At 35.3% G+C, this 16704-nt stretch overlaps 1 protein-coding gene and 1 non-coding gene across 5 annotated transcripts in view; both read left to right on the plus strand.

Annotated features, from left to right (window-relative positions):
* Positions 1 to 16704, plus strand: part of IFT74 (intraflagellar transport 74) — an 84579-nt gene that overhangs the window by 46219 nt on the left and 21656 nt on the right. For all 4 annotated transcript variants that reach the window (XR_005366896.1, XM_038552564.1, XM_038552563.1 and 1 more), the window contains exon 13: positions 3092 to 3171. Coding sequence is in view for 3 of the 4 variants with exons in the window: in XM_038552564.1 (XP_038408492.1) it covers positions 3092 to 3171 (80 nt within the window). In the remaining variant the exon portion in view is untranslated. The remainder of the gene's footprint in view (positions 1 to 3091; positions 3172 to 16704) is intronic.
* MIR872 (microRNA mir-872) lies at positions 5101 to 5173 on the plus strand. Its single transcript, NR_049526.1, has one exon. It is a non-coding gene; the product is annotated as a microRNA mir-872 (primary transcript).

The following is a 16704-nucleotide window of genomic DNA, read 5'->3' on the forward strand; positions in this document are numbered from 1 at the left end:
CTTTTAACCAATTGAGCTGATCAGGTGCACCAGTATTGACCTATTTTTATTGATTTCACGGAGGGTTCTCTATATATCCTGGACTTGAATACCTATTTTCTGTTCTCTTTGATCAGTAAACTTTGTGCTAGCCAGTCATTCCTGCTATTCTTGAGGAGGGGCCTGTTGTGCTGATTCTTCAATGTCCTTGGACTGGTGGAAATGTGCCACTGCTGCCAGGAGGGTCAGGCTCAGTGTAAAAAACTCAAGATTTCACTATGTGGTGCTGTTTTGCTCCCTGAAGACTGATGGGGGCGGGGTGGGGGAGATGACAGCACTGCAATCTCTAATCCTGAAGCTGAAGTTTGCCCCCTTCACTCTTCAGAGAGCCCTCACTGAAAGGCAGTCATTCACTCTTGTCTTTCTGATTTCGGTCTGAACTGTGTGTTCACCCAGTCTATACCTGAATGCTTTTATCTCAGGCACATGACCCAGTTTTGAGTCTCCAAACTTTTCTAACTCCTGTGGCATGGATCCACACCATTCCTCCCAGGGGAGGGAGGGGGTCTGACCGTGCTTCTTTCTATTGCTGGGTCCCTGTCCAGAGAGCAGTTGTGAGACTATGCAGCGGTTCTGTTTATGGCATCACTGAGCTGAAAGCTGGCACCTAGACTCATTGTTTTCGGCCAGTTTCCCCTTTCTGATGCCTGGAAACTCTGTTGTACTCAGGCACTCTCGTTCTTTTTGTGACCCCAGGGATCCTGAGACTTGCTGTCCCACCTGAGATTCTGCCCCATTTTGTCACCTGACTGCCCCCACCGTAGCTGACTTCCCCCACCATAGCTGACTTCTCTAAGTTCCAATTTTCTGCTCCATTGCTTTAATACTTTGCAGTAGCCTCCTTAAGAAGGCTCCCTCTCCTCACAATATCCTCCAATATATATCACCCCAGATTCACACCGTCCTACCTTCCAAAAAGTAGTGCTTTTCTATTGCTAGAATGGCAACATTTCTTTTCTCACATCTCTGATTGATTTCTCAGATGTTCAGATTGATTTGATAACTACGTAGCTGAATTCCAGGAACCAGACGAACTTAGGGCCCCTTACTCCTCTGCCATCTTAACTCTTCCCAATTTATATATTTATTTGGGAGAGATTGAGAAAGGAAGAGAGTAAGCAAGTGTGTGCATGTGAGCGGAGGCAGGAGCAGAGCAAGAGAAAGAATCTCAGGCAGCCTCCATGCTGAGCAGCTGGGAGCCAATATGGGGCTCAGTCTCACCACCCTGGGATCATGACCTGAGCTGAAATCAAGAGTCAGACATTTAACTGATTGAGCCACCCAGGCACCCCTCCTTTGCCCATTTTTTTTTTAAAGATTTTATTTATTTATTTATTTATTTATTTATTTATTTATTTACTTACTTACTTACTTATTTATAAGAGACACAGAAAGATAGAGAGGCAGAGACACAGGCAGATGGAGAAGCAGGCTCCATGCAGGGAGCCTGATGTGGGACTTGATCCTGGGTCTCCAGGATCACACCCTGGGCTGAAGGTGGCGTTAAACCTGTGAGCTACCCAAGGCTGCCCACTTTGCCCATTTTTTAATTGGGTTATTTATCTCTTATTATTGTAAGAAATATTTTTATGTTTCAGAGACATGTGTCTTAACAGATAAATGATTTCCAAAGTTTCTCTCCTGTGGGTTGTCTTTTCATTTTCTTAGTGGTGTTTTTTGAAGCACAAAAGTTTTCAATTTTGATAGTTTATTTTCTCTTTTGTTGATTATGATTTTGAAACCAGTGCCTAATCCAAAGTTGGGAAGATTTATGCCTATGACTTACCTTAGAATTTTATAGTTTTGCTCTTATGTGTAGATCTATGATCCATTTTAAATAAACTTTTGTATATGGTATAAGATAGGAGTCCAGTTTTATTCTTTTGTTTTTGCATATCTAATTGTCCCAGCAAGCGTTTGTAGAAATATTCTTCAACAAACATTATTTAGTATTCTTTCCTCACTTAATTATTTTGACACCTTTGTCAAAAATCAGTTATATATAGGTAAAGGATTTCATTTCTAGATTCTCAATTTTATTTCATTGCTATATATATATATCTTCCTTATATATATATATATATATATATGTGTGTGTATATATATATATTTTATATATGTATATTCCAGTACCACACTATCTTAATTACTGTAGCTTTATAAGTACAAATGCTATTTGTTAAATTTTTTTGTAAGATTTTATTTATTTGGGCAGCCCGGTTGCTCAGCGGTTTAGCCTTCAGCCCAGGGCCTGATCCTGGAGACCCAGGATCAAGTCCCATGTCAGGTTCCCTGCATGGAGGCTGTTTCTCCCTCTGCCTTGTCTCTGCCTGCCTCTCTCTCTCTCTCTCTCTCTGTCTGTCTGTCATGAATAAATAAAACCTTTAAAAATAAATAAATAAATAAATAAATAAATAAATAAATAAATAAATAAATAAGAAAAAAGATTTTATTTATTTATTCATGAGAGACATAGAGAGAGAAAGAGAGAGACAGAGAGACAGGCAGAGGGAGAAACAGGCTCCATGCAGGAAGCCTGACACAGGACTCAATCGTGGGTCTCCATGATCACGCCCTAGGCTGAAGGTGGTGCTAAACTGCTGAGCCACCTGGGCTGCCCTGTTTGTTAAAATTTTATACCTCAGTCAATGATAAATTTTCTCTTATTTTCTAATTTTTGAGACTAATTTGCCAGCTTAGTTCAATTTGTACAAACCAACAAAAAAGAATGTTGCTATAGATTTTTTACTTTAATATCACAAGTTAAGCTCAAAAGAGGCATGGGGGAAAGGTCTGCTTTTGAAATCAGGCCACCTAACATTTACGGAATATATACTTTAAATTTTTATCCTAAAAAAAAGAATCTAGAAAAGAGTTTTCTCTCTAAATTTATTATATTGTCTTCAGAATGGGGCATATTACACATAGATACTATTTTTGCAACTTAGAAAAGATTTCATAACATCATCATTTAATGTTTTTACTGAAAAAAGTTTTTACTGAAAATATATAAATTATCTGTCATAAATGTATTAAATAATTTTTTCAACAGGTTAACAGATATAAAAGAAAAAATAAATCAATTTAGTGAAGAAATTAGACAACTAGACATGGATTTAGAAGAACACCAAGGTAACTTTTCTGGTATTTTTATAATGTATAGTAACAGATACATAGCAGTATTGATTTAGTATTAACTTGGGCCTCAGGGACTATTTAACTGGGATTTATTATTTAATTCTTACTGATATCCCGGGCTTTAATTACAAAATGCATAACTGTACTGTAATAGTAAATACTATAATTAATGTTAAAGTATTTAAGCTGACTAAAAACTTGAAATGACTTAAAATGGTTTAATGATAAGAATTTATTTTGTTTTGTAAATCAGTTTTTTAAAAACTGATGTAAAAAGGTCAAAAGTTATTATGGATTTCTAATTTATATCTCCTTAATACCTCCCAACTATCAATCAACTGGGGTAAGAATTGAGAGAGGATCAAGTCACAAACAGAAAGAATTAATTATGTAGGGGTCCCAGTAATGAGGTAGCAAGTACTGATTATTCTGACTCTTTCCCAACTTTCCTCAGTTGTGGGATTTGAAGAGCCAAAGGGACTAGAACAGTTATATGGGAACCTGAGGTGTGAAATGGAAATGTTTGTGGTGGTGATTTGAGAGCTATAGTGTATGTGTGGTTGGAGGGTGAGATGGGGCATTATAGTTTGCTTACTAGTTTTTTTCTAATAAAGAAGAGAAAGATGTGTTCCTCATGGCACTGTAATCACAAATTAACTGAAAACCAGTATTTATGTACTCTTGGATTAGTAAGAATTGACTGTATATTCTTAGGAGTTATGTATGGTATTGTAAACAGTATACATACATGTGTATACCTATTATGGCTAAAGAAACATTCATAGCAGGAAAGAGGGGGGGTCTATTCCTAAATTATTTTTTTATTCCAGTTTTAAAGGTAGTATATTAGTTTTATTTATATTTTTTTCTTGATGTATAACATTAGCTACTATTGATTAATTATTTAATTACTGGACTGAGCACTGTGTGTTCTTTGCAAGAACTTTTTTGAAGTCTTGTAAGCTCTTTTATACATGAAGCTCAGAGAAGTTACTCAATTTCCACAGCTAGTAAGAAATAAAGTCTCTATTTAGACCAAGTTCTCTTTGATCCCAGAGTTTTATTTTATTTCCAAGCTTTCTGATATGAAGTGCTACATTTGTGAAATAAAAATATTCTTATGAAATGTTTATATAGTTTTATTTATATGTAGCTTGTAATTGCTTTAGGTAAGACATTTTTAGGTATATTAGGCATATAAGGCAGGCAAACTTTAAGTCCTGTTTATTAGGTAAATAAACTTACCTGAGTGTTCATTTTCTCATCTGCAAATGAATATAATGATCCTTCCTCATTACGGTTTATGAATATTAAGTGATATATATATATCTATGGCAGGGTAGGCTCAAAATGAATTTTTAAGACTAAGGTCATATTATTTTCTTCATTAAATTATTTTATTACTTTATATAGATCTAGTATTCTAGATTTTCTTTATTAATAGCTTAAATTATTCTGAGAAATCTGATTATGTTCTTGATTTTAGATGCTTTATATGTATATGAAACTTTCTAAAGTTTTCTTCTTCCTAAATTTAAATTTCTAATGACATTTGATTTATTTTTCCAGTAAAGTAACTCATTTTGAGGGTTACAAATTATTATTAATTTGCTAGTTCTAAAATAAATAGAATGTTTTGAATTTTAGCCTCTGTTTTCCTTTTCGTTTTCTAACCTTCTTTGGACTTTTTGATTAATGTGGGAAAAGAGCATCTATAATATAGTAGTAGTGAGAAAGTGTTTATATATAAATATGTATAATATATATAAACTACATATGATATGTAGCTATTATGTGAATATATATGTTCATATATATATATATATATATATATACACTTCTATATGTATGTATAAATACATTCATTTTTCTTTTGCTATAGTGTGAACATCCTGAATTATGGATATAACAGCACAGGGGGTTTTGTTAGAAGGTTATGTGTTAGCTCAAGGCTTCATTATTTCCTGCCTGACCTATTGAAGTAGCCTTCTAACGGTTATCCCACCTCCAGTCTTGCCCCCTCTCAGATTCATCCACCACAATGTTGCTAGAGTGACTTAATGTGAAATTGATTCTGTGTGATTCTCCTGTTTAACAGTGGCTCCCCCTGACCTAGGAGATAAAGTTTAAGAATCTTTGCATGAAAAAAAAAAAGAAAAAAAAAAAAAAAGAATCTTTGCATGGCTTCATAGTCCCTCTGCAATCTGGACTGAATGTTGTCAATCTCCTACTCCTCATTATCTCTATCCTAACATTTTGTGTTTTTTTTTAAAAGATTTTATTTATTCATGAGAGACACAGAGAGAGAGAGAGAGAGAGAGAGAGGCAGAGACACAGGCAGAGGGAGAAGCAGGCTCCATGCAGGGAGCCCGACACGGGACTCAATCCTGGGTGTCCAGGATCAGGCCCTGGGCTGAAGGCGGTGCTAAACCACTGAGCCACCTGGGCTGCCCTATCCTAACATTCTAATAATCTCCTTGTGGTACCCCACACCTCACCCCCTTTACTCTAAATCTGTTTCATGCTCAGTCCTCTGCTCCTACTGTTTATTCCCTTGTCTTGAATGTTCTTTTCCTTGTCATTTATTTTACTAGTTTCTTATCTTTTAAAATCTACTTCAGCTATACTTTAATCCAGCACAGTAACCCTGACTTCCCTCCCTGACCTCTTTCTGGGCTGAGCTAAGTGAGTGACCTCCTCCATTATCAGAGTAGATTGTGCATAAATATATCACTGTATTGGCCATACTATATTACCAGTATCTGCTTGGATGTTCGTCTTTCCTCTGAGACCATACATCCTCAAAAGTCCTGGACTGTGTCTGTTCACTCTGGTAACCTCTTTCAGCAACACTGTGTCTGGGAAAATAAATACTCAATAAATGTTTGTGGAATGAATGAAACAGTTGCTATATTTTAGCAAGGAAGGATTTTTAGAATGAATAGAAGGTGACAGGTTCTATCACTTCTTTGGGCCCTCTAGTTCCTAGGATGTACATACGCACTTTTTCAGAGACAGCTTGATTGCCAGCAAAGGTTTCATTATTTTCTAGAGGATTCCTACCCTGATACATGATTTCCAGTAAAGTGTGGGTTCTCTCCTACATCTGCATTCTCAGCAGTCTCTTGACACAAGGTTGTAAAAAACCTTCTCCTTAAGATGTGGAGGATAATCAAGTTATTTTAACTTTCTAATTCATACTTCTTCCTGCCCCAGGCTTTATTCCCTCTGGCCCATTTTACTAATTTTATACTTGCTACCTTAGCTTCTGTTGTTTATGTATAATCCAACTAATGCCACCTTTTGCTTGGTTATATAAATTGTAAATGATTTTTATGTCTCACTTTGTTAGTAGTTGCTTCATCCTTTCAGTTTTGCATAATTCAGTTTAAACTCAAAGGCATCCCTGGATACTGGGTTAGGTACAGTTGTGTTCTGTGCTAGGTATTAAAGGTGGCTGTGTAGTCCAATTATCTTCCTAAAGTGCATTATATTTACTCATTTCGGTAAGTCCCTAATGTTATAATTTGCCAAAAGTTACATTGAAGAACTATTTCCCAAAGCTAACTAAGTAAATCCAATTAACAGTTAAGTGACTATTCTATGAAAATCTTCATTGTTCAGATACTGAACAATGCTCATAATACGCTTGTACTTTTGACCAATTCTGGATGGACTTCTTTGCTCTCAGATATTTACCTTGGCTTCGTAAGTAATTAAAAAAAATCTCCTTTCAAAGATTTCAATATAATAAGATAGCATTACTCTTTTCAAACTGCTGAGGATTTAATTTTATCATCTTAAGTATTTGTTAGACCTCCCTCAGCCAGATAATAGTTTTACCTTATTGATTGATGAGGTAATTTTGTTACATGGGTTCTAAAAGGCTTTAGGTTGAAATACATATACTGTCCTGTGAGTAACTTGTTATTATTTATGCAAACTAGAAGTAATGAGAAACAGTTCTACTGAAAGTTACTAAAATGGTCAGAATTTGGGTATAAACTGCATCATTGCTAAAGCAGAGCATTATCATCAGATGTTGTGCTATTTTTCAGAAGAGGCAGAGTCCATCCAGATTTCTCCTTTCTCAGCTAAATGCCAGCCATTAAAAATTTGCTTAATTGTTGCTTTTTAAAATACTGCTTCTGCCTAAAGCCAGCCAAAGAAGGGAAATAATAAAGATTAGAGCAGAAATAAATTATATAGAAACAACAACAACAACAAAACAATAGGGTAGTAGAGCAGAATAATGAAACCAGGAACTGGTTCTTTGAAAATATCAATACAATTGATAAACCTCTAGCCAGACTTATCAAAAAGAAAAGAAAAATTATCCAAATCACAAATGAAAGAAGAAAAGTAACCAACACTATAGAAATACAAACAATTATAAGAGAATATTACAAAAAATTATATGCTAACCAATTGGGCTTGGGCAATCTGGAAGAAATGATTAAGTTCCTAGAAACATAAACTACCAAAACTGAAAAAAGTAGAAAAATTGAACAGACCAACACCTAGCAAAGAAATTAAATCAGTAATCAAAAATCTCCCAACAAACAGAAGTCTGGGACCAGACGGTTTCCTAGGGAATTCTACCAAACATTTAAAGAGTTAATACCTATTCTTCTCAGACTATTCCAAAAAATAGAAATAGATGGAAAACTTTGAAACTCATAAGGCCAGAATTACCCTGATTCTAAAACCAGATGAAGACTCCACTAAAAAAAAAAAAAGAGTACTACAGGCCATTATCTCTAATGAACATAGATGCAAAAATTCTCAACAAAATACTAACAAATCATATCCAACAGTACATTAAAAGAATCATTTATCACGATTAAGTGGGATTTATACCTGGTTTGCAAGGGTGGTTCAATATTTGCAAATCAATCAACATGATATACCACATTAATAAAAGAAAGGATAAAAACTATATGATCCTTTCAGTACATAAAGAAAAAGCATTTGACAAAGTGTAGCATCCTTTTTAATAAAAACCCCTCAACAAAGTAAAGATAGATGGAATATATCTCAACATCCTAAAAGCCATGTATGAAAGACTGAAAAGTAATATCATCCTCAATGGGGAAAAACTGAGAGCTTTTCCTCCTTAGTTAGGAACAAGACAGGGACGTCTACTCTCACCATTGTTACTTAACATAGTACTGGAAGTTCTAGCCTCAGCCATCAGACCACAGAAAGAAATAAAAGTCATCCAAATTGGCAAGAAAGAAGACCTAATACTCTATGTAGAAAACTCAGAAGGGATGCCTGGCTGGCTCAGTCTGAAGAGCATAGGACCCTTGATCTTGGGGTTGTGAGTTTGAGCCCTACGTTGGATGTTGATATTACTTAAATAAAATCTTAGGGAAAAAAAAAAAGACTACACCAAAAAAATGCTAGAATTGATACATGAATTCAGTAAAGTCACAAGATACGAAATCAATGTACAGAAATCTGTTGTATTTTTATACACCAATAATGAAGCAGCAGAAACGATAAATCAAGGAATCACTCCCATTTACAATTGCACCAAAAACCATAAGATGTCTAGGAATAAATCTAACCAAAGAGGTAGGAGATCTGTTCTCTGAAAACTATAACAGACTTATATAAAATAAATTGAAGATGACACAAAGAAATCAAAAAACATTCCATGCTCAAGAATTGGAAGAAAAATACTTTTAAAATGCCTACACTACCCAAAGCAATCTACACATTTAATGCAATCCCTATCAAAATACCACCAGCGTTTTTCACAGAGCTAGAATAAACAATCCTAAAATTTCTATGGAATCAGAAAAGACCTCAAATAGCTGAAGCAATCTAGAAAAAGAAAAGCATCACGGAATTTATGTGTCATCCTTGTGCAGGGGCCATGCTTGAAAAAGAAAAGCAAAGTTGGAGGCATCATAGTTCTGGACTTCAAGTGATATTACAAAGCTGTAGTGATGAAGACAGTATGGTTTTGTCACAAAAACACACACATAGATCAGTGGAACACAACAGAGAACCCAGAAATGGACCCACAACTATATGGTCAACTAATCTTTGACATAGCAAGAAAGACGACAGTCTTTTCAAGTGGTGTTGGGGAAACTGGACAGCAGTATGCAAAAGAATGACACTGTACCACTTCTTACATCATACACAAAAAGTAAATTCAAAATGGATAAAAGACCTAAATATGAGACAGGAAACCATCAAAACTCTAGAGAACACAGGCAGTAACCTTTTGGACATCAGCTGTAGCAAGTTCTTACTGGATGGATGTATCTCCTGAGGCAAGGGAAGCAAAAGCAAAAATGAACTCTTGGGACTTCATCAAGATAAAAAGATTATGCATAACAAGGAAGCAGTCAACATAACTAAAAGGCAACCTTCAGAACGAGAAAGAGCCCAAATGTCCATCAACTGATGAATGAGTAAAAAAAGATGTGATACATTTATATGCAGTGAAATACCACTCAGCCATAAAAATGAAATGAAATCTTCCATTTGCAACAATGTGGATGGAACTAGAGAGTGTTATGCTAAGTGAAATAAGTTGGAGAAAGACAAACACCATATGATTTCACTCATGTGGAATTTAAGAAACAACAGGTGAACATAGGGGAAAAAAGAGAGGCAAATCACAAAACAGATTCTTTACTGTAGCGAGTAAACTAAGGTTTGCTGGAGGCAAAGTGGGTGGGGGAATTTGTTAAATGGGTGATGGGTATTAAGGAGATAACTTGTGAAGATGAGCACTGGGTGTTTTATGTAAGTGATGAATCACTAAATTGTATCCCTGAATCTGATATTACACTGTATGCTAACTGGAATTTAAATAAAAACTCTTAAAAATATTCCTTCTGAATGAGAAGGTAATGGAAAAAGCACTGCTCTGGATAAAGAAAAGAACAAAAAATAGGTAATAGTAGCCTATATTCTCACTTAATACAGAATACCCTTTCAAATAAGCATCCATTTACCTCAGGGTTTAATTCTAACATATAGCTGAGTAATTTGTTTTTGTAATTGTTGACTGAGAAATTTTTTATTCTCATCACAAATTAATACTTAAAAGTTTATATATCTCATATTGAAGTTTCCTCAAAGTAAATAATGTTTCTTGGTCCATTTAAATCAGATCTCCTTACTTTATTCTTCACTATATTACATTAAATTCTAGAAAGAAGAGTGTTAATATTTTCAGATGTTTCAGAAACAAAACTTTTCATGAAGTAGGAACACAGAACAAGTGATCAGCCTTCTATGCAAAATTCCAAAACCTTTTGAAGTTGGGTTGGTTCTCAGCTTTACCCAATGCTGGCTTAGGTTTAGGCTTTTGCTCAGTTACCACTTGTCCATCTATTTACAGCTTCCAAAATTTTATTACTATTATTTCCTTTTTAATATTCCTTATTGCTGGGAGTTTTACCTTTAAAAATTCTTTTTACTATATTTTTAGTTGAGTTTCAAGGAGGATTAGAGTTAGCTGTGCATATTCAACTTGCCATCTTTATCAAGAAATTACCAGATATAAACCTCACTTACTCAGAATTTCTAGAGTTTTAATCACCCGAATGTACTTCATTTTATGAGTGTGTGGTGTGTTTGTGTGTTCCCTCAAATGCCCATTCTCATGCTTCCATTAACTGTGCAGTTAACCTTAGCATGTATAAGGTTATCCTTCCTGTTTTTAAAAAAATTGTTCCTTAAACTATTTATCTTAAAGACTCCAGTTAATTTATTTTTAAAAATTGTACACTTTTAATATATAAATCTAATATGTACTTAATGTGAAAAATTCAAGCAATACAAAATGTATAAAAAGTCATCTCCTTTCTCCTCATAGTCCTCCCAGTCTTTAGAGGTAATCATTATTTACAACTTGATGTGTTTCTAGCCTTTTATACTTTTTGGGTACATTTATAAGCATATGTATTTTAAGATGGAGTAATATAGTTCCTCTGAGATTGAGTTTTTTTATTTAACTACATTTAATGTACATTCTTCCATATGAGGATGTATTCTTTATTCTAAGAAACATAGCATAGAGGTCACTGTCAGGGTTTTGAAGCCAGACCAAGAATGGGGCCTGGCACTTACTTATTACTCCCAACAGCTGTCAGCTGCCATCATCATCTTTGTTATTATGGTTAAATAGTGTTTACTATATCCACATTGACATTTAGGTGGCTTCTAATTTTTCACTACCAAGAATAATGCTTTAGTAGATAACCTTGTTGCATACGTTTACTAACTTGCATATTTCTAGAGGATAAACTTCTATAAGTGAAATTAATGAATATAATGTTACCTATTTATTGTTTTTGCAAATTTCTTCCAGGAAAGGTAATGTCATTTTATACAACCAACAACAGTATGTGAAAGTACTTCCTCACCAATGTTAATTATTTATAAATTTCTTAGTTTTGTCTGTCAAAAGAATACACACTTTGACAGTTCACAGTTCTTAAAAGGCCTGAATTTGTAGTACTACCATGATCCACAAGGTGGGGCTAATTTTCTGGATGTGTATTTATAAATACCCGGCTTGAGGAATACAGTTGAAAAAATACAGTCACATTTTTTAAAAAGTATCTTTTTTTTAAGCACTTATCTCTACAGGAAGGATTTTGGGACATCATTACTACAAATTATTCCTTCATTTTTAGAGTACAGTATCTTTCCAAAGATGGCTTAAGTTGTAAAACTAAATATGTGGTTATTGATACAGCTGATCACAGACATCTAAATATCTAACCACTAGAATGTGATAAATACGTATTATGATAGAAATATATGTAGAGTGCAATAGAATCATTGGATTACCATTCCTAACTTTTGTCAGTTTACTCGATAATTATATGCTTCTTTAAAGAGTAATAAAAATATAAAACATTTTTCTTTGGTTTGTTTATAGGATACTTTTTCATACTCAGGGTTCCAGGGTCTAGTTTAGAAGTTTTTATTCTTTGCTTATGTCAGGCAATATGGAATTTATAAGGACAGGATAATTTTATTTAAGAGCACATGTCTGCAACCAGGATGACTATATTCAAATCTGAGCTGATCTTGGAATACTTTTTGACTTTTTTTTATACCTTAGTTTACTCATTTTTATTTTTTAATTTTCTATTATTTTTTTATTTTCTTCATTTTTATTTTTTATTGTTATTTTTTAAAGATTTATTTATTTATTTGAGAGAGAGAGAGAAAGAGAATATGTGCGAGCAGGGGAGGAGCAGAGGGGAGGAGAGAAAGAATCTCAAATAGGCTCCATGCTCAGCACAGAGCCTGACTTGGGGCTCAGTCTCAAGATCCGAAGATCATGACCTGAGCCAAAATCAAGAGCCAAGTGCTCAACCGACTAAGCCACCCAGACATCCCTAGTTTCTTCATTTTTTAAAATGAAGGTGATAACAGTACCTTCCAACTACTTAGGTCACTGTGCAGATTAGATGAATGGGGTTGTTTGTGTGTGTGTGTGTGAGAGAGAGACTGAGAATAGCATACAATTACAAAAGTGCATATAGGGTTAGTTATTGGCTGTTATTATTAATGCTCTTAATTTATAAACTGAAACTTGAATAAATTTCCTAGATATTTTCCCAAACCATATTTTCCCCAGGATATATAAAATAATTGATTCTGAAATAATAGTTTCAGAGTGGTTTATTTTCTGATTTCTGAGCTATCAAATGTTTTTTATACATTGCCATCTATAGAGACTCAATATAGATTCAATGAAGAAGAATGGATCTTTGCTTATTGTTCAATTTGGAGATTGGTTAAACAACATTTTATACTTTTTGCTAGAATGATGGTATTATTTCCAGATCAGGTGCATGAGTACCATCTGAAACAAATTCTTGAGCTCTACCTCAGACCTACTCAGTGTGAATGCTGGGGGTAGGGTTTAGCAGTTTGTGTTTCACCAACCCCTCCTGATGATTATGATGCATGGTAAAGTTTATAACTACTGCTTTAGGAAATAATTAAGAAGTCATGTTGTGTTTAGTACATAAAGAGAACCACTCATTATTACCATTCCGGTTTAATTGACATTACTCTGTTAAAACAGACTATCTTCATGGTCCTCCTCCTTTTCTTTATATGGTGAAGCTTTTAGTACTAATTTAACTCTTACATATTTAGAGAATTTTTATTATTTACTTTTAAAGTGCCTGAAGGGTGTAGAAATAGAATTATCAGACTTGGTCTGCATAGCTGTAAAGAAACTTGCCTGCCTAAATTTAAAACATTTTGCAGAGAATGTATGGTTGGTAAGTTGGATGAAGCCTGAAGCTAAAAGTTAATTTAAAAAAAATAAACTTAATATGGACCCATTAACATACTAGTTTGGTAGTTTTGATATGCTAGTTTATTACTTCTATAATGATAGGTGAAATGTAGGCAGGAGAGAAAGACTGAATATAAAAAGGTGCAATTTAACAGGACCCCCAAACTAATTAAAATCAAAGTAGGAAAGGGGAGGAGAAAGTATCTTGGCTTACAAAATATGTGAAAATGTTAACAGAGATTTAAACAACAACTAAACTACTCAGTATACATTAATGCACAGCTGAAATCCTAGGGATCATTAACAAAAAGATGAGTATATAAACTATGGGAAGTGATAGCTTTGAATCCTATTTCTTGGCTGGCTAGCTGGCTTACTGGCTGGATTGATTGATTGATTGATTGATTGATTGATTGATTTAAGGTGTGGGGAGGGCAGAGGGAGAGAGAGAATCTTAAGCAGGATCCACATCTAGTGCAGAGCCAGATCTAATGACCTTGCCATCTTGATCTAAGCCAAAATCAAGAGTTGGATGCTTAACCGACTAACCACCCAGGTGCCCCATGGCATTATACTTCAAAAGGGACAAAAAAGACCAGGAACTCACTAAAAGTAGAATGAGCAGAATGGTAGAGACTAAAGCCATGCCACACAAGGAACATCCAAAGGTATTGAATACTCAAAGACACTGGGGAGACTTACCTTGCCTCAGAAGTACCGCAAGTGCTGGATAGGAAAGAATTTGGATATGCAAAAGTCTTTTGAGGTTTTATTCTTGGCCCACTTCTCTAATTTTATTTTCTTCTTGCTGCTCTTTCACCTCCAAAATGATTAGGCCTGCCTATTTGCGGGGCTTGAGGCCAAAAGAGTCATTAGCATATGCCTTGTTATATATTGATCAAGAGAGAAGATGCAGTGGGGGGGAGTGGTACTCACACCTTCTCCAGGGGCAGAACTACTTCTCAGAATATAAAAGTCAAGATAGCTCTGTAAGCGTAGAGTCAGTAGAACATTTGATGGTGGAGAAGAGTCAGATGTACTGGCAGTAAGGACAGAGGAGACTGTGGTGCTATTCAGCCCCTTTATAGCACAATAAGAGCATATCTCCCTTTCTCCACTAGCTTTCTATGGCAGGCAGCATCAAAAAATAATGATATCCTCTACAGTATCCCAGGTCTCTTTTTTTTTTTTTAAGATTTTATTTATTTATTCATGAGAGACACACACACACACAGAGAGAGAGAGAGAGAGAGAGAGAAGCAGAGACAAAGGCAGAGGAGGAGCAGACTCCATGCAGGGAGTCTGACGTAGGACTCGATCCTGGGTCTCCAGGATCACACCCTGGGCTGAAGGCAGTGCTGAGCCACCTGGGCTGCCCCCCAAGTCTTTTGTAATAGTTCATACCCATTTCTTTTTTTCCTCCATGCAAGGGAAAAACCTGAATTTATAATTTTGGGGTACTTGTATTGGTAGAGTATAAATGTTTTAAAGGCAAAAGTCTTCATCATCGCTGTAATTCTACATTATCTGTTCGAGTGCCTGGCTGATAACGATACTATGTAAGAAGCTTCTGAACCCTTTCATCTATCTACAGGACTTCATATATACCTCAGAGCACTCTTGTTTGATTATAACTTTTGGTTTTATACATCTAATAATTTGTAAGCCCTTCTAGGAGAGTTGTAACTATTGTTCATTTTGATTTCCCCAGCACCTGCTAACAGTATCTGGCACATAGCAGGCATTCAGTAAATTTGGAATAACTAAATTATGTAGAACTATAATTACATTAAATGTTAAGAATTTGAGGACAGCTCTAAAATAGCTTTTATCATTGTGCCGTTTTCCTTCTCTTTTGGTTTCCTTAATCTTTAGACCTTTTTGCTTGCCTGCTTTTGCACCTTGTGACATATTACTTAGCTTCTCCAATATATGATCTCCTCTCCTACGATAGTCTAAGAATAGATTTGGTAATAACTCTTGTATTTTACCTTATCTTAGGACTGTCCTCATCTGCATTGACTCTCATGGGCAGCTCAGATATGAACCTTCCAACTGAGAAATCGTAAAATAGAGGAGTTCACTAGCACCCTGATTTCTTTTCTTCTTAGCATCAGTGATAAGAGAGAAGGTTTTGTGAAGCTTGGGAATCTAAGATATATGAGAGCTCTGTCCTATCTAATCCTGCTGGCCAGCTGTGTAGCTGGAGACATTGACCAGATATGTCTTCTAGCTCAATTTGATGACAGTTAAGAACATGGATTTAAGAAGAGAAGAAAGAAATATTCTCTTAGGTTTCTGACTTGGATAATGTGTGGTGAAGGACTTCCAAACATAATAGGGAGTACAAGAGGTGCGGACTTTGAGAGGGAAGAATGATGAGCTTAATTATTAATATACTATTAGGATGTTCTAAAAGATACCCACATGAATGTATCTAGTAAGGAGTTGGATAAAACAATCAGAGAAGTAAGGAAAAGGTCAAATTTGAGAGTTCTTAAACCACAAGAATGAATGGGATTTTCTTGGATGTAATGTAGCATTAGAAGTCAACTAAAGGCAGAGAGTAGAATTTAAACGTAGAAGAAAGGGGGGATCCCTGGGTGGCGCAGCGGTTTGGCGCCTGCCTTTGGCCCAGGGCGCGATCCTGGAGACCCAGGATCGAATCCCACATCGGGCTCCCGGTGCATGGAGCCTGCTTCTCCCTCTGCCTGTGTCTCTGCCTCTCTCTCTCTCTGTAACTATCATAAATAAATAAAAATTAAAAAAAAAAAAAAGAAGAAAGGGAAAGCCATGAAGAGAGGACAGAAGGAATGATCTGAGAGGAAGAAAAACCACAGAAGTTCCCACCCCAATAACAAAAACATAAAAAAAAAATTTGAAGAAAGAATGTATCAATACTGTCAGATATTGCAGAGTAAAATAAGAATTGGAAACTGCTCTTTGGATTTGATAATTAAAGAGTCATATAATCTTATTGAGAGAAATTTCATTGGAATGGCAGAAAGAGAAGCCTCATTACCATGTCTTGAGGTCTCATAGCAAGATGAAGAACAAGAAACAGCATGAATAGGAGATTCTTTTAGGTTTATAAGAAGAAAGATAGATGGTAGTTTAATTTTTGTAAAGCCTAAGATGCAGGCCTTCCTCCTAAATGTCTGACCAATCTCTGAAGAGTGGGACTTCTCAGACAATCAGAACTTTCTTAGAAACCTGGGCTATGACAGGTT

The sequence above is a fragment of the Canis lupus genome, chromosome 11 (assembly GCF_011100685.1).
Source record: "Canis lupus familiaris isolate Mischka breed German Shepherd chromosome 11, alternate assembly UU_Cfam_GSD_1.0, whole genome shotgun sequence".
Classification (NCBI taxonomy): domain Eukaryota; kingdom Metazoa; phylum Chordata; class Mammalia; order Carnivora; family Canidae; genus Canis; species Canis lupus.